Below are 25,192 nucleotides of genomic sequence, written 5' to 3' on the forward strand. Positions count from 1 at the left end.
TTCTGTGTAGCCCTTCATGGTTTGGCAGGTTTGGAATTATTTTTGATAAACTTTCCAAGTAGTCCGAGCCTTTCTAATGTTGGAGACAACACTTTTTAAAATCTCATATTTATATTTTTATGTATCTATATCCTAATCTAAAAATAATTCAGATTGTCATTTCATTATAATTCCATAAATATAAAACCTTAAATGTATTAAAAATATTTTACTAAATAATTTAGGAATACAGAAAGGAAGCTACTAAGATTATTAAAGTTAAAATCTGATAATTGATAATAATGTCCGAATTTAGACATCTGTTGTCATAATCTGTACAGTAGTGAAATGAATTCTAATGAATATAGGCAGTGAATTTTAGGCTAGAAATTCTTGAATTTAAATGCCCATTAGCTTTTCTTTGAGAGTTGTTAAAACTTTCAATACCCAAACAGTGCCCAAACTAACCTTTTGCTAGAAGTGCTGCTTTTTGTTTGTTTGCTTTGTGTTTTAATAGCTAATTAGGTGACTCCAATAGACATCAAGGCTAAAAACCACTGATTCAAGGTCTTTCTTTTAAAAATTGAGGTCTAGGGCCAGGGATTTAGCTCAGTGGTTCTGCCGCCTGCCTTGCAAGTACAAGAACCTGAGTTCAATCCCCGGTACCAAATAAATAAATAAATAAAATTAAGGTCCATTAACCAGCAGTGTCCTAGAGAATTAGGGTCCAGGGCACTACTGAGTGAGAACCCACTTATATCAGTATCTCCATGTGATTGCTGTGTGTAATAAAATCTAATACAAACATAAGCAGTAGCTTTTTTTTTTCCATGTCTGGGAAATTTGGCTAGAGTCATCAGCCACAGGGAAATACAAACTTGAATTTTAAGATCTTTCCAAGAGTTAACTGGTCATACTCAACTATTTATTAAACCTCCAATGTAAAGCTTATTTTTATGAATATGAAGTGTTTAAACATTTTTACTGTTTTTAAAGTCACCTATTAATGTCATTACTAAGAGTATACTTACTAGTTCATATGGAGAAATAGCAAGATAAGAGCAAAGAAAATAAATTCTAGTAATCATTTCTTTTTACTTTTCTAAAATGAACCATAAATATTTGGAAATAATATCATAGTCAAATTCCAACTGCTGTTCCTTAATATTAGGGAATGTATGTGTGATAGATGATTATCAATAATAACCTCAAATATACTGTTAAATTTCTATTTCCCATCAGATGCTTGGTGTGAAGATTTGCTGACTCCACTAGACTCAGTAAATGAGAGGCATGTGAATTATTTCACTTTGCTATGGATACACTACATCTCAGATTGCGTATTGCTATTCATAGTCTCCATTTATATATTAAATATCTTGCTGATTTTATAACTGTATTTCACTTTCATTGCCCCTTTATAAACAAGTTGGATCTTTGTCCTCTCAGATGTCAGGGGAGAGTTTTATAGAGCTAATTTTCCTTTGTCTCTTAGTTTGTCACTAATTTTAGTTTCTTGTTTAGTCTTCATGATTAATTTAACTTTAAATTATCTTTAATAGTGACCAATAAGAACTGAAGTTCATATATTCTGGAGTGGAAATTCTTTCTAAAAAGACAAGTATAGAGTTCATGCAGTATATTTATAAGCCCTCCATAATAAAAGCTCTTAGTTGGGAAAGGGTTATTGTGTTTTTACATCATTATTGGGAAAGGGTTATTGTGTTTTTACTTATTTCCATGGAATAAGTCTGGCTATTTATGTTTTATATCAGGGTATGTTCAATTACATATTATATATGATAATTCTAAGAGATTGAGAAAAGAGGAAACTTTTTGCCTGAGTTCGAGCTTGGATATTGAGTGTCCATATTTATTATATCTGTCATTATCAGTGATAATTTTATCAATTTTTGATGGAGTCTCTACTTTGAACTGTTTACTGCACTGCAATTAAGAACACAAGTGAAAACAAATCACTGTTATAAGTAATTTATAAAAAATAATGTAGGAACAGTGTTGAAAAGGTTCACTTTTAGGAGGAACTTTATATAGTAAGTCCCAGTAAATTATCTGAAATGCTGAGAAGAAAGTTGGAGAAATTAGGTAAGAAGATGGTGAAGACAGGTGAACTAAACACTTAGGACACTCCATGCCATGATAAGGAGTTTGGGTTTGACCATAATGACAAACAGTTGCATCAGTGAAGTAGGGGAAGGTCATGATAAATAGTATTTTGTAAACATTACTGTTCAGTCACATGAAGGATGGATTGGAAGAGACATAGAGTTACTTAAAATGTATATCACAAAAATAAACAAATGATTGAATAGAGGCAGTAACAGTATTTGTGGAATAGGAATGAAAAGCAAAAGGTCATTTGGATATATTAAGAGATAGGATCAAAACAAATTGAGCTACAGAATTTTGGTCAAAGTTACTGAATGAGTAGAATCTGAAGGTAAATTTCAGATTTCTTTCTCAAGTGGGGAGAAGTGTGCACAATTCACATAGGAAATACAGAAGGAGAAGCTGGTTTGGAAGGAAAATAAATTCTGTGAGACATCTGGAATGTTTTTCGACCGGATTTCTACATACTTTCTTACTCCATTCAGTTTTTGGTCAGGTATTCTGTGAGGTCTTCCCAGATCTGTCATTTAAAAAAATATAACTTTAAAAATAAATGTTACAGAGTCATGATTGGTTTTATGGAAAGATTTGGGGAGAAGGAGTTCTCATAGTGCAAGAATTAGCAAGCTGTATCTCAGACTACTGGATGCTTGGCTTTGTGCTGCCTATCCTAACATGATACCTTTGGTTTCCCTATAGAGTCAGTCTCTTCACCTGTACAACCACAAGTGTTAGAGCTGTGTTTTAAAGTTTGAAAATTTTTATTTTCATTTTAAGGTGTGAAATACTTGTTTTAAAAATTTATTTTGATCAACCTATACTTTTGTTGACATATTTTTCAGTAAATGAATATTCTAGTAATGAAAAATACATAAAGTAAACAATTAGAAGATAAAAAAGAACCACTGTTTTGGATAAAGTTTATAAAATCCTCAATAAGTTTTCTTTGTATTGGTGTCAGTGTAATCTTATACTGTAATTCCAGTTATGTTTTCTAGGAGATTTAGTATTTATTTTAGAAAGGTGCTATTCAGAATTTTCTTACCTCATTATGTGTAATTTAGGAAAGTTTAGTGCAAAAGTATTACAAAGATGCCAAAATGATTGTGTGTGTGTGTCAGTACTGGGAATTGAACCCAGGGCCTTCACACTAAAATACATCCCCAGCCCTTTTTAGAAAATTATCCTATTTTGAGACAGTTTGACTAAGTTTCTAGGCTAGGCTTGAACTTGTGATCATCCTAACTCAGCCTCCCAGAGTGCAGGGTATATAGGTGTGTGCTATTATTCCTGGCTGCCAAAATGATTTTTAAAGGAGTTAACACACAAGTGTAATACTGTTGCGTAGTCAGTATGCTTTGTTAGAAAAGATTCAAAATACAGCTAAGTAAGATGTTAGAAAACAAAATGCGTAGTAGTACTCTTGGAATTTAAACAAGGAAAACACTCAGAAATTCCTTAACGTAGTCATCAAGTAGCAGGTAAATTTAAAAATAACAAAGAAATTATTGAAACTCAGGAAATGAATTCAAGTTAGACCATGGAAAAAAAAGGCAAAAGATCTTTGTTGAGCTGAAGTGGTGATGTTAAATGAAGTGGATTGTTTTCTTTTACGTGGCAAGGTCATGTCCTTTTTAGGCAGTGTTTAATGTTGTATCATCATGTGTATTCTCATCTATATTTTGTAGTTATTTATACATTTCCAAGTATAATTATTTGTATATATATTTTTTTCTTAGCACACATTTGCAGTACATGATTACATTCATTGTGAGGAGTTGGTACGTGGATGCAACACATCTCTATTTTTTCCTCCTTTCCCCTCCTTTCATCTCTTTTGCTTTTGCAAAGGTTCTATTCCTCTATTAACATGTTAGTGCAGTCTGTTGTGATAAATAATACTGGGGAGGAAATTGGTATATTGTGAATTTGTTAAATTGAGGAAAGACTAATGAGTTTCCTCAAGAAAAGTCTACCTTTGTTTGCGATACTTTAGTTGAATATAAATTTGAAGTTACAAATTTTTCAATGACTTTTAATTTTATAGTAATTAGCATTGATATAGGAAGTTCCTATATTATCAGATGCTAATTGCTAGAGATTATAAACACTTAGGATAAAATATGGGGATCTGAAATACCAATTTTTCGTTAAGTTTCCTTTTCATTATCTCTTAAGATTGCCCACATTAAAATTCCATTTTTGGGTTGAGGATTTAGCTTAGTAGCCCTGCACCTGCCTCGAAAGCCCAAGGTCCTGACTTTGATCCCCAGTACAAAAAAACAAAACAAAAATTTCATTCTTTACAATGCCAGTTTAATGAAAATGCCTGTTTTCTATAATTTCAGAATATTAGAGGACTTATTTTGATTTGGATAATAAATTTGATCCAAAGCACCAAATACTGAGACGGACAATGTCTGCCAAGCAGCAAATGCAAGACAAAAAAGTCTTGGCAGTCAAGATTGCCTGGCTATGCCCTGTGTTGACGCCACTAGCCCCACTGATGGACAGGCTGTTACAGTAATAGTAACTGTGTTCTTAAGAGCCAAGCCCTGTGGTGAGGGCTTTAAAATGCATGCAATTTTTCCAAGAACCTTGTGAGAAAAATTTTACTACTATTTTCAGCTGAGAACACCAAAATTAAAAAAGGTTAAATAATGTGTTCAAAATTATCTAGCAACAGAATGCCAGTTCCATTTAACAGTTTTCTATTTGGAATAGGTCAAACATCTGCTTAGAAATAAGGAAAAATATGTGGTAACTATGAATTCTATATAATCAGGCAAAATTTAGTCATTTGTATAACCTTATTTAGTACTTATTTATCTCTCCTGAAAAATCAGGTACTAAGTCCTGTGATACTCTGTATAGCATACAGTTGAGTAACTGCATCTGTGATACTCGGGTATTCAAGTATGCATTAAACTTTTCCTTTTTATTTTTTTGATACTGGGGATCAAACCTAGGACCTTATGTTTGTGAGACAGGCACTGTGCCACTGAGCTAAATCCCCAACCCACTTTTTCTTTATTAATCAGCAAGTTAGGTATGTGGCCAAGCTGTTAGAGAAAGAGCAGCTGTCCAAAGTGACAGCTGTCGTTCAGATCGATTCTGAAGCATCATTAGAAGAAACAAACATAGGATTTAATGTATTTCTCTGGAGCCTGTGGATATTATTGTGATGTCATAACTGAATTATACTGAGGAAGATTGAATTAGATTTAACATTCTGTTAAATGAAGGAAATGCAAAGTCTTTCAAAATTATATTCACCTAGAATTATAATTATTGGTGCTGGAGAGTGAATCCAGACCTTGCACTTAGAATACAAGCTCTCTATCACTGAGCTATAGCACCACCCCGCTATGCAAGGTTACTGAAAGATAGTGGTACATGAAGAAATCTAGGTAATTGTCATACCTAGAATGATAATCCAGATAACCAGTGTATTTGCTATATCATACCATTTTCAAAAATAAAATAATTGCTGAAGTATGTATTCTTATTAGAAATCCCAATAGATTTTAGTTGTAAAATTTATTCAGAGGTAGGATTTCCTTCTGAGTTCAACTTTGACTTCCAAAATTTTTTTATGTCTGGAATTTTTCGAGTCCTAGTGTGACACTAATTTTTTGTTTGATGCCATTGTGAAAGGTTGCCCTGTGGATACAAAACATTTTAATCTTGTGCTTCAGCTCATTTGATTCTGTGACCACAGTTTATAGTTTATTTTTTGTCCCAAGTGTGTTAACAGTGGTAGATAATCTTCTATTTTAAAATATGTGCTCAAGGAGAGGAAGATCAAGTACGTTGTAGTAGATGGCTCTGAATCACTTAAAATCATAAAAAGTTAAAGCTGAAAGGAAACTTATATATCATCTGACATTTTGTGATGCAGATGTAAAGAGACCAGAGATGGTTGGTAACTTGCTCAAAGTCACATGAACAGGAGTTTTTTCATAGATTTCACATTCTTATTTGATCCATCCTATTCCAATTTCTTAGTTTCATGTCACCCAGTGCATATTGTGACTTGGGGTAAAGGGGCAAGGAAAAATGTAAGATTTAGAAATGCCTTATGCCCTCCTTATTTATCAATGTATTCTTCATCTGTGGCAAGACAGTTTATGAGCAGTACCATCACTGACATCCAAATGTACTTTAAAGTCCTGTTGTCTGTTCGCTGAAGGATTATTTATCTCCCATTAGAGGAAAAACCCCATCTATCTTTCTTCTGAAAACCATTACCAAGTGCTTACGTCCAGTGACCCAAAGTGAAGAGAAAACCATGTCCCTTTCAGGAAAACACAGCTCAGGATGGAAACAGATGGTAAAATAGTCACAGCAGTACATTCAGCACAGGAACACAGGAGTTTAGAGGAGCTCCTTCCTGACTCATCCTGGCTTTGGTGAGGACGTGCACCAGGGCAGAAACTGGGGAATTCCAGAAGCCCACACTAACCTTCCACTGCTCTTTAGAGAAATAAGGGAAAGGGAACCCAGAGCATTCCTCTTTAAAGCCTCTCAACTTTACTTTGATAACATTTTTTTTCTTTTATGTGGTCTCTAGTCCCTAACTTCTTCATATATTAAATATTTATACTGAATCATCAAACCTTAGGAGACATCCTGGAGAAAGGAAATCACATTGAATTCCCACCGTCAAATAAATGTAAAAGTTTTAAGTTGAATCTGAAACAGACAAAGGGCCGTGACAGAGCACGTTGAAAGATTCTAGAACTTTTATAATATCTATGCTTTTGTTAACTCCTCTGTCTCCTTCATGATGGGTAGTAAAATGGTTAAGCAAGAAAGGTAAGTTTAGCTTGTTTTAGGCAGCAGAGAAAGGAATGATGACTGTGGAGCTGAGGAGATTCTATCGCTATCCACAGCCATTTTGGGGAAAAGGTGTTCAAGACAGAGTGGGTAGTTGCTGTTACCTTAGGGAAAGAAGACTAATTGAAGGGTCTGCCCATCAGGAAGAAAGAAGGGGCAGAGAGCTACTTTAGGCCCTGATGCTAAACAAGAGAAAGATCCATTGAGGCCTTTCCTACTTTATCCTTGGTGGTAAAATTCAGAAAAATACCCTGAACAAACAATAACTTCTGTCTTTAACTGTGTATTTCACTAAATGGCCCACATGGACTGGGTGTGGTAGAAGGAAAGGAAATTCTCTACAGAAAGAAGAAAAGAACACAACATACCTCATGAAGAGAAATAAACTCTGGCAATATTTCTTTTTGTCCCCAAAGTATGCTAAACCTGAAGTGAAAGGCAATAAAATCATGCATGGAATGCGCAGAAGTAGGAAGAACTGAGACGATCAATAATCTGTCTCATTAAATGTAATCATGTATTTTCAACAAAATGAGTGTTATCACCATTAGTCTCATGGTCCTTTTCTACAACTTGATGCCACTTAACGAAAGTTGGAATTTTTTCTATTTCCCTAGGAATCATTTTCACCCTTATTTGTTTCTGTGTAGTTTCCCAGAGACACAGTGAAATATATTCGGAAATGTGTAGGCACGAAATAGGAGAAAGTCAAGGTCTTTTTATGGTTTTTATGGCTTTTATGGTTTTAATGGTTTGTTGTAAATTTAAAGCTTAGATTTGTATTTCATACAAAGGTATCCCCTGTCTTTTCAGGTAATTAATTGTAAGGGTCAAGAAAGTAGTGCAACTGGGTTTTATATTGAGGACCATGGAAAGGATGTTGTATATAACAAATTACAAGATACCATTTGTTAGTGATGAAAGATTTTTATATTCGCATTAGCAAGAACACTACATTTGTGAGTGACCAAGTAAGATACAGAGAAGAAATCATCTTTGTCATTGTGTGAGAATTGGCCTGTGAACAGTGAGATCAGGAGGTACCCGAGTTCTGCCATTAGGATATGTGATTTGAAGGAATCATTTCATCTTTTTGAGACATGGTTTCTTAGCTGCAGAATGAGCAAAAAATGGTGGCCCTTGATTTCAGATTCTCTTGGAGATCTCTGATTCTACTCGGTGCAGTAAAAATTACTTTTTTATTTTTGCAAGTTGTGTAAAATAAATCTTTAGTAACTCTTTTTTTTTTTTTTTAATCTATTTGCACCATATTTCAAAAGCTGCCAGACTTTGGGTTTGGCTGACTGCTAAAGAGAGCAGCCTGCTAGAAGGGGCAAATTCCAGAGCTGAGGGTCATTTATTTGGAATGACTTGCCAAATACTCCCATATTTTCAAAGTTGTAAGGGACTTTTCAAATGAGCATTAGGGGAAAAACAGTTGTTAAAACCATTTTGTCAATAATTGTACTAAAATCTTGAGGTTTGCGACTGTTTTTTAATAGTTAGCCACATTCCAGTGCCATGCCAAGTTGCATAGCTCTGCTACTTTTCTTGTTTTCTTCTCCTATCAACTTTGCTTGATCCCCCAAAGACATAAGCAATCAGAAAACACAAGTCTTTATTTTTACTGTAATGTTCTTTCCACTTGGCCACTTTTTCTGAAACTAGGCAGCATGAATCACCTGTGGAGTTTTTAAATGATACAGATGCCTGAGCCATACTATTAAAAGTCAGAATATTTATAAAAGAGGCTGGGACATCTGTACATTTAAAAAGTTTCCCAGGGGCTCCTTATCTATGGCCTGGTTAAGATTAAATCATGCAGCCTCATTATTGAGGAAGTCAGTTGCTTTAAAGTATTCTGTGACCACAATATCAATCAGCATTCTGGTTAAGAAGAGAAGGTATATAGGTACCTTTAAAAAGTTGTTGAGAGAAATGTACTTCCTTAGTTTTAATGCTTTGGGATTTGGCAATACTTTTATGTATTTTTGAATTGCTATCCTGAAGCCTCAATTAAGAGTAGTATTTGTGCCAGGGATTTAACTCAGTGATTCTGCTGCCTGCCTTGTAGGCGCAAGGTCTCGAGTTCGATACCCGATACCCCCCCAAAAAGTGGCATTGATTAATGTGTATTACCGCCTCCTATATGTTGCCAGATACAGTGTGTGTGTGTGTGTGTGTGTGTGTGTGTGTAGAGGGTGGTATGAAAGATCAAAAATGATGTTCCCACTCATTGAAGAATCAAGTTTGATCCTCTGGAAATGCAAGAATTCTGTAAGATATAACAGGAATGCAAAAATCGAGTATGATCCAGAGAGTGAAAACTACTATTATTGGGAAGGGAAACATTACAGTTGGCTGAAATTACCCAAGACAACAGTACTTGAATCTGGGCTAGCTTTTGCATGTTTTTTACTCACCTAGTTAATGGTAAGAACATTAGCTGTGCACTAGAAAATATCAGCTCTCCCTTAGATGGGCTCTATGACCTTGGATAAGTCATATTGCTTTTTAATTTAGCTTCATGTTTTAATCTGTAAAATAAAAAAACGATAAAAATTTCATTGATATGCAAGGAATAAATGATAAATGCAAATACCTGGAAATTAATAAGAGGTCAATTGTATTTATATTTGTTCTTCCTTCCTGTTGCATCATTTTACCACATATACACACTTGGGCATCAGAGCAGCCATGGATGTTTAATGCAAAAACAGTGCCTCCAGCTTTGTCCTATCCTACATCCCTACTGAAGCTCTCTCTCAAAGATGGTGTTCAAACCAAAACAAGAGGCCTCAGTCCAGAGAGTTACACTCAGTGAGATATGAGCTAGCCACATTCTTCTCAATCTTTACAGTGTTCTCATGTCTTTATATCTGCCTCACAGTACAGAAGATTTGAGGCAAAACACCCAATGTTGTGAGTGATACAAGCAAGTGAGAAAAAGCACAGAGGAATACATTTCAGTTGTGAAGTTTACACCCAATGTTGTGAGTGATACAAGCAAGTGAGAAAAAGCACAGAGGAATACATTTCAGTTGTGAAGTTTATACCAGGAAAAATGACCCCTTAAGGGAGATCACTGAGTACACCTAAAAAGTGCTTCACTAAGAGGGCAATTCACTAATCAACAGAAGTGAACCGCTGAAGCTTGCACAGCCCCATGGTGTAGAAGCTGGCCCTGTATTAACTGTGACCCATCATTAAACTAAGTCAAGTAAGATTAATGTTCTTAGATTAGGCAGTAGTTATTCCTTCTCCTCATTTAAACATCTTAATTCTTATAATGCTTTTAGATTAATATTTGTATACCATTCCTCTGTTGCTCAGCCTTTTTTCTCCTGGAGTCCCAGCCATAGAAGTCATAAACAATCCGCAATTTTCTTAGTATTTCTAAGCCACTTTCAAACAACAGCAACCAACTCTATTAACGTGAATGAAAGAATGTTTTAAAGAAGATGAAGAGGCTCTGATAGGAACAAAGAGAGGAAAGCATGGTCAGATTTCTGCTGCAGAGTTCATCTGTATAAGGCAATGAGGCTGATGGAATCAACACTCCGAGGTAATGCCATGGACTTGAAACTAAACCAGGGATTTTGAGAATAATTTCTAATGATTAGGGAAATCAGATTGGCTATCCAGAGGTCAAATGATTACATTCTATGGACCAGGAGACAGGATGAAGGACTTTGCTAACCTACTTCTGCTTCCAGGCCCATCTCTTACAATATAACTTAAACTTCTCACTCTTTCCCATACAGGGAAGACTGTGTGGATGGTGGGCAGCCGAATCAAAAGAAAGTATCCACTAAAACATCAAAGTTAGAGAACTAATATTTATGATGTACCTTGCCAAGGCCAGGCATTATGTTGATGTTAGGGGTACTGATACACAGACTGGCATGTTCAGATCCCAGCCAGGCCACTTGTTGGAAAAAGCAATTGAGGTACTGATCTTGGAGCTGAGGTGAATTTGACTCTAGAGTTTGATGTCGCATCAGTATTTCATACAACCTTGTAAAAGCATTTCCACATCTTTTTGCCTTTGTCTTTAATTCATAATGTGTTTTTAACTCATTCCTCATCAAAGAAGAAAAGTCAATGGAAAAATATTAAATCTCTTTCAGGTTTCATATCTGTTTAGGACAAAAAAATTTGCCTAACGATGGAAATTAGTCAATTATTTAATACACAATTACTTTTACTTCCATCTGACTCTTCTCTAAATAACCACCTTAAATTTTATTTCCATGTGCTCACACTTTTCGAGTTTTGAAATAAGTATCTGATTCACCAGCAATTTAAGAGCTAGTCCTTTTGTAGATTTTAAATGGTGACTCATTCAATATTTGATGTCCACTATTTTCTAAATATTCAGCCTGAGAATATCTCAGCAAGGAGTTTGGTCTTAGTCCTGAAGCATCATGAAAGTACAGGAAACTAAGGAAATGCTTTGCTTACAGTCTCAGGTCACCTCAGGCCACTTAAATCTTTTAGCTTTGCTTTTCTCCAGCTGACATTTTGGTTGGAAGGAAATGGAAGCCGGAAGGAAGATGATGTTGTGCCTTCCAGCTCCCAACATGCACTTGTTCCTAGCTGTTGTTTTCGAATCCAGCTGTCAAACTTTATGCATGCAGAGAAGAACTAACTAATAAATATATCCTGATTTCCTGTTGGGTACCAAATGCTAAACTGGGCAGACATAAAACTTAATTTTTTTGTTAATTTTTTTTTGTTGTTGTTTTGGTTTTTTTTTTTAGATAGGATCTCACTATGTAGTGAGACTGACCTGGAACTCACTGTGTAGCCCTGGCTGGTCTCGAACTCACAGTGATCCTCCTGCCTGAGCCTCCCGAGTGCTGGGATTATAGGCATGTGCCACCATGCCCGGCTGCAGACATAAAATTTTAATTAAAAAATAACAAGGTGTACCAGGATTTTTTACTCTCTAAAAGTAAAAATTTCAGCTTAGAAATGAGCCCAAAAATGTAAAGCCCATAGCAAAGGCTTTTTTTCCACCATGCTAAGGTTGCCAGATTTAGAGGCCAGGGGGAACAGTGAATAGCACAATTCTTATTCTAAAAGTTTACTCATTGTTTATTTGAAATTAAAATCTATCAGGGTGTCTAGCAGTCCTACATTTTCAGGTTCATCTCTTTGATTTGCCTGGCTATGATCATCTTGGTCAGGAGAGACCTTTGGGTGAATATTGGGAAGAACACTGGTGAAGCTGTTGCTGCTTAGGATTGATCTTGAATTGATTCTTGGAGTCTTTGTTGGAATAGTGGGGAAGGATTGATCTTCCCCTGTGTTTGGAAAACTCTAAGACTTTGAATAATAGCTTTATATTTAAATAAATGTCCATTTAGCAATCATCTTTTCCAGGTGATTTTTATATCTATTAATTGTAAGATGTCTTTTCAGTAATAGTTAAATTAAGAAATTATAAGAGGGCTTATACTCTTGTTAAGGAATCTTAATTTAAAATGTATCATTAAATAAGATAGTACTGTATTAAGCAGTGGCTAAAGGCAAAGGTTCTGGAATTAGAACCTCTGGTTCATAATCTCTAATATTAATTATTTTGATAGCTTCTGATTTCTTACCTACCAACTAATCACCAATTACTAGGGTTTTTTTTTCTATTAAGATCAATAATCTATTTATTGCCTGGCCCAGAGAAAATGCTCAATCTTTTACCTATTTTACATATCTAACATTTATCTCCTTGGACTCAGATATCCTTAATCACTGAGTACATTTTCAATTCTGAAAGGAAACCACAAATAAAGACAGTTTTCTCTGAGGAAGATGAAAATTAATCATACTGTACAAGTTGATCATGTCAACCACTCTTAGAGCTTAAGCCATGAAGTTAGTTCTGTTAATCCAAAGAAATTGTTCCCAACCATGATACAGAGTTTTCATGTTGCCCCTCCTACATAAACATAGTGGAGACTTTCATTCTTTGGTAGAGGTGGGAAGGTGGGTGACTATTGAATGGACTGTTTTGTGAATCAGACCATGAAGAGTTCATTCAGGCATGTGGCTATTTTCTGTTAGGGACCAGAGTCCTGGTTACTAACAAGGATCCATGTGGCCATGTCCAAAGGGACAAAGCAGGTCTCAGAGCCCAGGTCTTTTACATTCTTCTCAGAGTCCCTTAGAAGCTTTGTATGCTGGAATTAGTATGCTTATTCTAGGTCTTTTCACTTATATTGAGAATTATGGGGAAAAGATAGTAGAAAAAAATGTGTGTGTTATGACTGGCCACAGCAGGTGGATGTTTCTTTGCAATAACATTTTTTAAGAAGTGTCATGCAGCAGCTAGATTCCTTTCCCTTAACAGAATCAGCATCCTAAACGTAAAGAGATGGAAGTATGTGGGGTGGTAAACTTTTGTCATTTTGGAATCAGTTTAGAGAAGTTTAGGTGCAGGGGATTGAACTCAGGACCTTGTGCTTTCGCAGCAGGCAGTGGATCCACTGAGCTAAATCCCCAGCAGTTTAGAGCAGTTTAAAGCCTCTCAAACCCAATACATTGTAAAGCTTTAAACACTGTTCATTGAGAAATCACATCTGATTTCTTTTTTTTTCTGTTAAGCATTTAGTCTGGTTAAAATATAATAAGATGCTAATCTTTTCAAAATTTATTTTCCCTTATTTGGCTATCTTATTTTCTGTAAAAGTTGGTGGGAGTTTAATACACTATAGGAAGAGTGGAATAGAAAATGTCCTGGGCTTTGGTTCAGAAACCAGGTTCAAACCTGGATTCTATAACTAAGTGATTTTTGTGATCTTGGGCATCAGTAACCCATTGTGAGTTTTATCTATGAGGTGGAAATAATACATTCTGAAATGTGGGGAAGATTAAGTTATAAACCCTTTACATAAGCACTTGGTACATATACTATATGTTCAATAAATGCTAAGTCTGTGGCTGTAGGGGATCTGATCACAAACTTTGTTAGACTTTTTTCTTTCAGAAGATACAAAATTTAAAGCTTTTATGTCCTAACTACATAGATTATTTTCTTCCCAATTAAGCTAAAGTGATTTATAATATTTTTCTAAAAGGGCAAAATTCTACAAAATTATAACATTTTGTACACTAAAGATTAATAATGTCAAGTCAGAAAAACATTCCTTCTGTCATATTTATTCTATTTCTTGCTTAAATTAGGAAACTATGATGACAGTTTTATGATGATATGACAGGTTTATAAATGTGCATATTTGCATATGCAAATTATACTATGCATACTTTAAAATATTATTTTTCATTTTAATTTAAAGCAAGGGTTGGCAACACTTTTTTCTGATAAAGGGCCAGAGATAGTAAATTTTTTAGGCTTTGCAGTCCACAGGGTCTTTTTGGTGACTATTTAATGGGGCCACTGTGTAGGATGAAAACAGCCATATACATTATTTAAGGATAGGGCATGTCTTTATTCCCATTAAATTTTATATGCAAAATCAGACTATGGGTAGGATCTGGCCTATATCTTATAGCTTGCTGACATGTTGTCTACAGCATGATGTGGAGTATTTTTTTCACATTGGACATAAAAGTAACTCATCTGAGGGAAAAATATATACAGTACACATGTAAATTGATAAGTTATCAAATCAGAAGTTGTATAAATCTCAGTAAATTATTTTAGCATAATGAATTATTTAATTTAAAAAAGTGCAGTTCTCTTAAGTGTATTCCTTTCAGATACTAGTATATAAACCACATTATAATTGGCTTGCATTTCACCAGTACTTTCTTTAACATAGAGCTGTGTCCATTTGTACAATAGGCTTTATTGTTATTCTGTGGTTGTCAAATTTTGAAATTTGATTCTAAGTCACTACCAGAATATCCAGGGCAGGATTTCTTTCTGGACAAGAGTATTTTGAGAATTTCCTGAGAAGTACATTCAAAGATAATCTACCTGACACTAACTGAGCCATTGTATTATAAGGAATTTCCTGCAAGGATTAAACTGTTTAGGCTCATGCATAGCTTATTATAACTATTTACCATGTTCACCTTAAAAAAATGTGATTCTTTTCTGCTGGGGGAGATGGAAAATAATGAAATGTCAATATCTTTGGAGAATACTGAGACTTAGAGAAAGCAAGTTCACCCCCCCCTTGTTTTGCTATAATAGTGTAGGAAACCAACTTAATCTTTGGTTTCTTGACAGAACATTGAACATTAACACATACATTGGCATGGTATCCAGTCTTATTTTCTCTCTCTCATTGAGTTTATTGGTACATTTTAGGTATACAGTACAGTTACATTCATCATTGGGATCTTGTACCTTTACATGACAGGTCTTGGTTCTCATTTTTTTCCCTTACCCTGCCCTCCCTTCACCCCCTCCTCCCCTATTTACAAATATTTTATTTGCATTTTTTCATTTTCTAATTTTTTTGTTGCCTTTCCCTTATTTCCTTTCCCCTACCCTCCCCACTTTCCCTACACCTTTAGCCTGTTTCTTCCTATTTCACATTGTCAATTATACCATTAAGATCTTTTGTATCATTATAGTTTTTCACACCAGAGAAACTATTCAGTATTTATACATGTGTGACTTATTTATTTCACTTAGGAATATATCCTCAATATGTATCCATTTTCCTATAAATGACTCTAATTTCTCATTCTTTATGGCTAAGTAGTATTCCATTTTTTAGAAAAAGCACATCTTTATCCAGGTTCCAACTGATGGGCAAATGGGCTGTTTCCAAGTTTTAGCTATTACAAACTGTGCCGCTCTAAACATAGGTGTGCATATATCACTGTGATATGATTCTTTTAATTCTTTTGGAAAGATACCCAGGAGAGGGGTGGCTGGGTCAAATGGAACCTCTACTGCCAGCTCTTTGAGGTATTTCCATATTGATTTCCATAGTAGTTGCACCAGTCTGCACTCCCACCAACAATGGAGAAGGTTTCCTTTCTCCCTACAACCCTGCCAACATTTATTATTGTCTGATTTCTTGATAGCAGCCATTCTTTGTGGGCTGAGATGGAATCTCAGTGTTGTTTTCATCTGCATCTCTCGAATGACCAGTGATATGGAACTCTCCAGTCTTGCATTTTAAGATTCTAATTCTAATTTTGTGAATTTGAATTTTATTCTACTTTGAGAATATTTAATAGTCTGAAGCTTTACACAGAGTAATAGCAGCAATTGTTACCTCAAAAACCCCAAAATGTCAGATGGCTTAACATCACTGTGGTTTCCTTTCATCCATTTTTCTCATTCCAAAGTGGATTGTACTATGTCATCAGGAACACGTAACTCTAAGATCAGCCAAAAGAAAGATGTATAACAGGAAATACCACACCTGCTCTCAATTGCCTCGGAGGAGGAGAAGACGCATTAGCAGTTCTGCTGCTCATTTATTGACAAGAATCAGTCCACAAGGCCCTAACCTAACTGCAAGGGAGGCTGGGAAATATAAAGGAGTATGTATGTACAGGGCTGTTCATGGAAATCCCTAACTGCCACAGAAAAACATTTTTAATGTTTTTCATGTGCTGAGTCCAAAAATCAACTGGGGATGGACTGAGTAAGTTTTAATATTATCTTAGTTTTTAACATAGTTGATTTAATAAGAACATATTCCAGTTGAATGTTTGTTACATTCCCTTTATTTTCCTTTTGTGTAGTTTCCTGTTATACTAAAACTCTATGTCTTGATGGAAGGCAAAACTATAACCTAACAATATAATTCATTGCAGGAAAATGTTTGTGTGGCCTGACAACAATGAGCACTGAATTATATTTTCAATAAAAGTTGGTTATTTAATACATAAGTTTATATACAGCAGCATTGTGGATTCTTAGAATAAGTAAATTTGGTGCCATTCAATAGCATGAATAGAAATCGTGTCTGCCATTAGTTTGCATTTCTAGACTGTGTAAGAACTTTAGTTATATCAGTTTCTCTGAAAGTGCATCCAGTGGCCTAAACTGGGAAGTCTGTTACAATTCCAAGACTCACATGGGTTAAAAACTATGTTTTTAGCTCTCATGTCACCTTCTATATAAAAAAATAGCCCTATTGAATCCCAAAAAAGGAAATACTCTGTTTTATTCTAGTTCACACTGTTATAAGTGAATTAATGCATTTGTGATTGATAAAAGAGAAAATGATGTCACTATGATGCATAAGTCATTATAATGTATTTTCTGCAGTATCTAAATGTTTATGCCATGCAGTATCAGTACTTGAAAGCCAAGTACACTGAGCACTGGAGACAACAGGCATAGATTAATATAGTATTATATGTATACAGTGCTACTCTTCCAATTCTTCATTTTGGCTTAGTTTGCCCAGTATGTGATTTCTTGGAAGGGCTTATTGTAGAATTGATTGTAAGCTTAGTTAATTTTGCCCTTTTCTTCATAGCTCTGAGGACTCAACATTTTCTTACTTTTTCTATTGAAGCCCTTTATTGTGTATAGCATTTATTTACTCATGACAACATGCCAAAGTAAAGATAGTATTTTTACTTGGGTTATTATTGGCTATGTTTGTGCTTTGGCAAAAAGTTGTGTAGGTTTTGAGTTGACTACCCTCAATCTGTTTTTACAATAACTTCTATTATTTTTACATATGACCTTGTAGAAACCATGATGTTGTCCTTAGGAATGAATATATCACATTATAATAGAAATGCATGGATTTTTACAGGGTAAATTGCACATTTTGTGGAAAAGAAGAACATCAGTAACAAAATTGGGATTGGGCTTATTTGAGAAGATGCCGTATGGAGGCAGTTTTCCACTTTTTATCTTTTAGATGTTAGAATATTTTAGAGTTCTCATATGGCACATGCAGCATCTCATTTCAGTCTCCTAACAATACCACAAGAGTCATTATTAGCATTTTTACTTAGCAGACTTGGAAATCAAGGCTGAGAGGAAAGACATATCTTGGGTAGATTGGTAACAAAGCTCCAGCTATGATTAGTTATACTCTCTTCAGATACACATACGTTTAGCATCTTTTATTCAAGCCACTGAATATACAGATAAATAAAATGAAACCCAGCCCTCCACCAGCCCACTCCCCTCCCTTGCACCAATGTAGAGACACTTTTCCAGCTTGAACATAGTAGAGCTAGACAGTCTCAAACTTAGGAAGTCACCAACATTGCTAATTTCTTAGAAAATGGAGGCTGAGTATCTCAGCTGCTCCTCACAGTGTTGGACGGCATTTAGGTGGCTCCCGGCCAAGTGGGTCCAGCTTATTGCTGACTAACAATCTGTCACTTGGCTCTGCTCCCTCACCAGCCCCTATCCTACTCTCCACCTCTGATGTCTTTCCCAGTGGAAATGCAACTTCAAGAACTGCAGAAGACCTGTCACCTCTAATAGCACTGCCTTGTACGAGTTGTTATTGTATCCCCAGATGTAGAATGAAGATGGCTCATCACTGCTTCATGTACTTGATTATATGAGAGGTTGGACAGGAAAGCTAAGTAACAGCAGAAGAAGTGCTTCCTGCTGAAGATTGTTAATAAATTAGCCATGGTCTCCTCAGCAAGATATTTCAACTGTCGGGCTGGGGATTTAGCTCAGTGGTTCCACCACCTGCCTCTCAAGCACAAGGGCCTGAGTTCAATCCCTGGTACCAAAAACAAACAAAAGATATTTCAACGGCTCTCACCATTTGAAAATTGTCTAACTAAATAATTTAAGAAACACTGTTCCAGTTATATCCCTCTGACATTCCTCAAGGACATACTTGGGCTTGTTTATTGTGTGCTCAAAGGAAAGCTCCAAGGAATCAGGTCCACCAAGCTTAATTGTGAAGTCTCTCAATAGCACCCTTTTTATCCTGATCTCCTTCCAAATCCTAGACAAGTCTCTAGATAGGGATGGAATGGCCAAAATGGTGACACCAGATCTGGAGAGGGGTATTTAGACATTTTCTGAATTTATTTTTTAAAAAATTTTTAAACCCATTTGTCGAATGTACGTAATGATTTAAGTTGCAGAGTCATTAATAAAAGAAGATAAATATATTTGGGGCCAACTTAAATTATCTTTGACTAAACACTTTCAGAATCAATATGAAAATCTATTTAATACTCATTTTACTATCAATTTCACTACTTGATCACAACTGTTTACATCACAAACATTTAAATATGTTTACAGTGAATGATGCAGCTCTCTGACACCCCCACCATTTTCTGTCTGAGGAAAATGGAGACCACCCAACTAGTGAGGTCTCTTCTAGTTTTAGTTTTGTCACATGATGCTAATGAAGGCAGGACCCATAACCAGTTCAGTGTTTATTTACTGAATCAATGTTTAGCCTGTGGTTAGACTTTGCATACATCCTGGTGGAAACTGAGAGAGCAGGGCAGAGTGGTGAAACACAGGAAAAGAAAAAGAAATAAATGGAAACCAGGGAAAACAAGAAACAAGAAAAAGGGGGAAGAGCTCTTATCATTTCCTTTAAATTTCTCCCCACATGCTTAGAAAATAGAACAGATTTTTTTGTATGTTTTTGTAACCTTACAAAGAAATTAAACCTATTATCACCACTTATCAATTTATTTCACAGGTACACAAAATATCAATAGCATGGTCTACTTGCAAAATAGATGGTATATCAGATATTTGAAAAGCTGTAGTTTAAAGGAAGTGTACCCTACTTTAAGAGTGCTATTATGTGCTTAACGTTTTCATACTTAATGGTCTGTGAATGGATTTATGTTAGCCCTGACTATGCTTGGTTTCATGGACTACAAAGAAATAATAAATAAACATGTATTGTAATAAAGTCATTATAAATAACTTATTTAAACAATTAAATATCAAACATACATTTGAGTATATACATGAAACATCCATCCTTTAATATCATCCTTATTTGTGTATCCTTCTTTTGCCTCCCATTAAAGATAAAACCATGAGAAAACTTGCTCTCTCTTAATGGTCTTATAAGTAACTAAGTAAAACATATTGTACTTTTACCTAGTGTTAGTGCAGGAATCCCAAGTTACAGAATGCCCAGTTACACAATCTTATGTTAGTCATTAAAAAAGGCATTAAAATGTCTTATTTTATTACTTTAAATAAGAAAAGAAACATTTTGTGTCTGACTTCTTAGTGTAATATCTTCAAGATTCATCCATGGTATAGCGTATATGAGAACTTCACTCCTTTTTATAGCTAAAAAATGTTCATACTTTTATCCATCAATTGATAGACATTTTGTGTTGTTTCCACATTTTAGCTATTGTGCAAAGTGTTGCTATACAATATTGTGAACAAGTTTTTCAGTGGGTATATTTTCTTTTCTTTAGGGTAACACACCTAGGAATTGAATACTTTTGTCTTATTATAAGTCTTTGTTTAACTTTTTGAGGAACTGTGTAGCTGTTCTGTGTGTCAGTTTCACCAAATTCCCAGAAGCAATACATGAGGTTTCCAATTTCTCTACATCTTTGCAAAAACCTATTTAGTTGTTCTTTATTTCTTTTGTTTTTATGTCCATCTTACCAGATATGATGTGTGGTACCTCACTGTGGTTTTAATGTACTTTTCCCTTCTGATTACGTCTATGGAGCATCTTTTCATGTACTTCTTGCCCATTTGTGCAACTTATTTAGAGACATGTCTCTTAAAATCCTTTGCCAATATTTTAATTGGTCTGTTTACCTCTCTGTTGTTGAGTCATTTATTATTTTAAAAGGAAACAAATGACACAGGGCGTCTGTGTGCTGGAAATGGGCTTTTTCTAGGTGTGTGGAGAATTGTCCTCCTTTTAACTTGTATCCTTGGGTATGTTTTCAAAAATGAGGATGTGTTTTCTTTTCTGAATGTATTAATTTGTAGAATGGCTATAGCAAAACACCACAAACACTGTAATTTAAAATGACAAAAATATATTATTTCACAATAATAATAATACTCAAGGTTAGAAGTCCAAAAATCAAGATGTGGGTAGGGCTATACTCTCACTTGAATCCTCTAGAAAATTTTTCCCTGCCTTTTCGACTTTCTAGCAATTCCAGGAGTTCCTTATCATTTCATGGCTTGTAGACATATACCAATCTCAACTCTACCTTCTAATGAATTTTTCCTGTGTTTTTAGAATCTCCTCCTTTCTCTTATGAAGATATTGGCCATTGATTTTTGGTTACAGGATGACCTCTCTTAACTTTATCATATATGCAAAGAATGTATGTACAAGTAAGGTCAAATTTACAGATACCTGGAGTGAGGAATTGGGCATATTTGGGGAAGAACATAAATTCAAACACTGAACATATGTTTCTATTTTTTAAAGAATTAAGAAAAGAAATAGAAAACAGTTTTAGAATAATGTGGTATTCTGGGTTTCTGGGTTAAAAGAACTATAGGGAAAAAGCAAGACATTTGCCCAATGCTTACCACCATAAAAAGGAGAAAACTTAATTTTTTGTAAAGTATCTTAACTAATGCTGAATCTGAAAACAAACTTTAAAATAAGGTTTTCAAAGAATGCATTTTTCTTTTTCACTTTTTTTTTTTTGAACCCAGGATCAAACTCAAGATCTTGCATCTGCAAGGCAGGCAGGCACAGTGTCACTGAGGTAAATCCCAGGCCCTCTTTTTTCACTTATTTAGAGGACGCTAATAAGAATAGTTTCACACTTATAAATACACAGAATACCTTTTAAAGCACTAAGAAGCAGATTTCTTGGTACTGCCAAATACAGAGAATCCTATTAAAAACCATATAAATTTGTGTTCAGAATGCTATCAATGGTGCAGTCTTTTCTTCATTTGCCCGTAATTCATCAGTTTAGGGAGTGGACAATTTGACCATTGTTACCCCCAATTTTGGGATTATTTTTATCTGACAGGATGTAAGTAACGAAAAGAATACTATATTTACCTCCAGCACCTGTGCATTTTAATATGACATGTAGCTAATGGCCAACGTTGTCCGGATCTCATTTCATGTAGTTAAGTAAATATGTAAATGAGTTAAGTAAAAATGTAAATGAAGTAAACCTTTCTCCCCAAGAATTATAATTCAATATATTAAATGTGGAGTTCCTAAATATAAGAAGGCTTATAGGATGGAGTAGCTTTGTGCAGTTCCAGTATGAGAACACACAAATTCAAGAATCTAAACAATAGCCTTATTCAGAAATCTAAAACTTTAGAAGCCCGCTTTCTGGGTCTGGTCCTGAAATCTTTTTTCTTTCTTTCTTCTTGGATAGCATTGTTAGGAAATAGATGACAGGCATTGATTTATTATGTTCTCAAATTGTCCCCACTGCAAGATATGTTTACAAAGATAAACTTTGGAAGCTTTCATAGGTGGGAGTGTATGAAGGTTTTGAATAACTCCTAATTATTTCACCAAAGAGTATATCTTTTTAAAAAATTGCCTTACTCTACTAGACAGGTTTAAAAAAAAAACTTTATAGTTATTTACAAGTTAATTGGAATTCATCCAGAAATTCATTACTTGTTGGTATAAGTTCAATTTTTGAAAAAGTTCACAAAGCTCTTTTTATATTTTTAAAATAGTAAAGGGCCACATATTTATGAAATGTTCATCTAAACTGTGCTGTTGATCTTTGATCATAATAGGGAATGGCAACAGCACTCAAGATATGAAAGGGAAATGTTAACAGGGTTGGGCTTTGAAAAAGCTGGCATAAAATAGAATCACTCACACTTGTATCTTCCATTCTAAATGCTAGGCAGGGGTTTCATTTGCTGGATGGATTAGCTGGGCCTTATGCAGCTCTGGCTTTCTAATAAGACCATCCTGAAACAAAGCTGCAGTTATTCTTTGGTGACATCACCACCATCTTGCTCTTTTGCTGGTGTTTAAATGAATTATTCGTGTGTGCATATTGAAAGATTTCACTGTTACATCTGAGCTAGTGATGAGTCAGTGTGAACACTGTGGCATATTTTCATCTTGTTTTATTTTTATTTCCTAGTGATTCTTCTAACCCGGACATAAAATTATAAAAGCAATATGTAACCAGAAATGTGAAGTCCTTTCAGAGACTTTTTTACATATTTAATCACCTGTCCAATCAACTGTAAGAGGTTAAAGATTTTTTAATAAATATAAAACAGCCCAAGGTAGATCTCAAGATATTTATTCCCAACTCCATTAGATATTATGGACTTTTTACTGAGCAAATGGAAAACAAAAGAAAACAAAACAAAAAACCCTAGAGCGCTAGATTTCATAAACTTGCCCTCACAATGACAGTGGTCACAACTGTTGTAAGCACTTGAGACATTTGAGTTTTTTTCTTCATTTCTTTTCACCTCACAGATTTTTTTATGTGATATGTCTTAGATCTCACAAGTGACTACAAATTCCTTGAGGGTATGTCCAATATTCATATCACATTTTTTAAAAAATTAAAAATAGGAGTGGACTTCTCAGATGAATCAGTGCTGCTAAGGAAGAAACCAGGGAGCTTCTAAGATGTTCCATACCACATTTTTACTTACTTTTCACTGGGCAGCATTTAGTCTTACACCTATCTGTAAGCTACAACTATCTTTAAGTTTTCTTCTATCCATGTATACTACTGCCACAATTAAAGTCAATATTCATCACTAATAAAAGGAATAAATGGATATTAGAAATGAATAAGCCATCTTTATCATGTCCAGATATTGTACTAGGCATTGAAAATCAGAATAATAACATAGAGTTCAGAAAGGAAGTATTACATATGTCATTTATCTGTAATGCAATATAATACATTATATGGGAAAAAAGTGTAAATGTTCTATGAGAACACAGAGGAAGAGTGATTATCAGTGGAGAGGGGAGGGTAACCTTGAAATGGCCTTTTAAAGATGGGTGAGGGCTCATTAGGCTAAGACATGAACAAAGGAATTTGAGAAAGGGGAGTACTTCAGCAATTCAGATGAGAATACAAGATGTTTCAGGGAGCTGCAAATATTGAAAGGTCACCATAGCTTGACTTGATGTTCTTAATCAGCAGTGGTAATGAAATTTGAAGTTGGAATAAGGCCTCACTTTATTGTGTCTAAAATGCTATTTAGGGAATAGGAGAGTGTTTCTTAGACTCTGGAGAGCCATCCAAGAATAAGATAGTATAATAACCCAGGTATTTGTTGTAAAAATACACACTTGGCAACAGAAAGGAAGATAAATCGATGAATTCATGTACAGCCCTGTGTGTGTATGTGTAGTTTAATACAATAAACCATTCTAAGGAAATGTGGTGGTATTAGTTTCCATGGATGTCACAAGGTGTGATTGTTATTATTGGCTTGGTTGTATTGTTTTCTGCCTCTAAAGATTTAAATGCAGAGTGTTAGAGGCAGAGTATTAAAAGTGGAGTGTTAAAAGAATATATATAGAGGGCCGGGGATTTAGCTCAGCGGTTCAGTGGCCTGCCTCGCAAGTGCAAGGACCCGAGTTCGATCCCCAGTACCAAAAAAAAAAAAAAGAATGATGGGAAATGATGGAGGTCAAAGAGCATTTTAAAATTATATTCTGGAGGAAAATTATCCAGTATACATTCATATTTGCTTGCATTAAATCATGTTCTTTCTATCGTCAGGAGCCATGCTAATAATCTTAGTAACTCCTTGGCATTTCCTCTTTCATCTTTCTTTTCCTTTTTTGGTACTGGGGATTGAACTCAGGTCTTTGTGCTTGTGAGGCAGATGGCGACACCACAGAGCTAAATCCCCAGCCCCCTCCTTCCATCTTTCTCTGTTGATATATTCTGGAACTAAATGTTCGATCCACCTCTACCATGTTGGGAAATCCTAAATTGGGTGATGACATGTTTCTGTTTCGTCTACTCTGAGTACTTAGTGTTCACAAAACAGAGATGGCCGGTAGAAAGTCAGAGAGTGTCATTTGACTTCCTTATGTCTTAAACTTCTCCTAGAGTAAGGACTTGTGATTTCCTAAAATACAGGTTGCTTCCTTAATGTAATTCTCAGTTCCGTGCCAAGGATTGTCTAATATTTCTGAAGAAGTGTTTCATCCAGACTGAATAGCATAGAAGTAGGATATGAAATAAAAACTAGACCATGAAAAAGTACTGATGAAATTATGGAAAGAGGAACTAACTCTAGCAGCCATTTTCTTTGGGGACAGTATATTTGTTTAAACAGTGAATTTCAGCTAATTATAGTGCCAATTTTATTTCCAAAACTTTTGGCCATTTTTGCCCATGTACATTAACCCTTAGTGATGTACAT

At 35.0% G+C, this 25,192-nt stretch overlaps 1 protein-coding gene across 2 annotated transcripts in view; it reads left to right on the forward strand.

Annotated features, from left to right (window-relative positions):
* Itga1 (integrin subunit alpha 1) overlaps nucleotides 1–25,192 on the forward strand; it is a 131,086-nt gene that overhangs the window by 15,451 nt on the left and 90,443 nt on the right. The window contains exon 1 of one of the 2 annotated variants that reach the window (XM_033760868.1): nucleotides 10,282–10,513. The exons of the other annotated variant lie outside the window; for it this stretch is intronic. Within the exon in view, the coding sequence (XP_033616759.1) occupies nucleotides 10,486–10,513 (28 nt within the window). The 5' untranslated portion in view covers nucleotides 10,282–10,485. Of the gene's footprint in view, nucleotides 1–10,281; nucleotides 10,514–25,192 lie in introns of those variants that run through there. 2 annotated transcript variants of the gene reach the window in all.

The sequence above is a fragment of the Fukomys damarensis genome, unplaced genomic scaffold, assembly GCF_012274545.1.
Source record: "Fukomys damarensis isolate Sample0158 unplaced genomic scaffold, DMR_v1.0_HiC HiC_scaffold_1, whole genome shotgun sequence".
NCBI classification, from domain to species: Eukaryota; Metazoa; Chordata; class Mammalia; order Rodentia; family Bathyergidae; genus Fukomys; species Fukomys damarensis.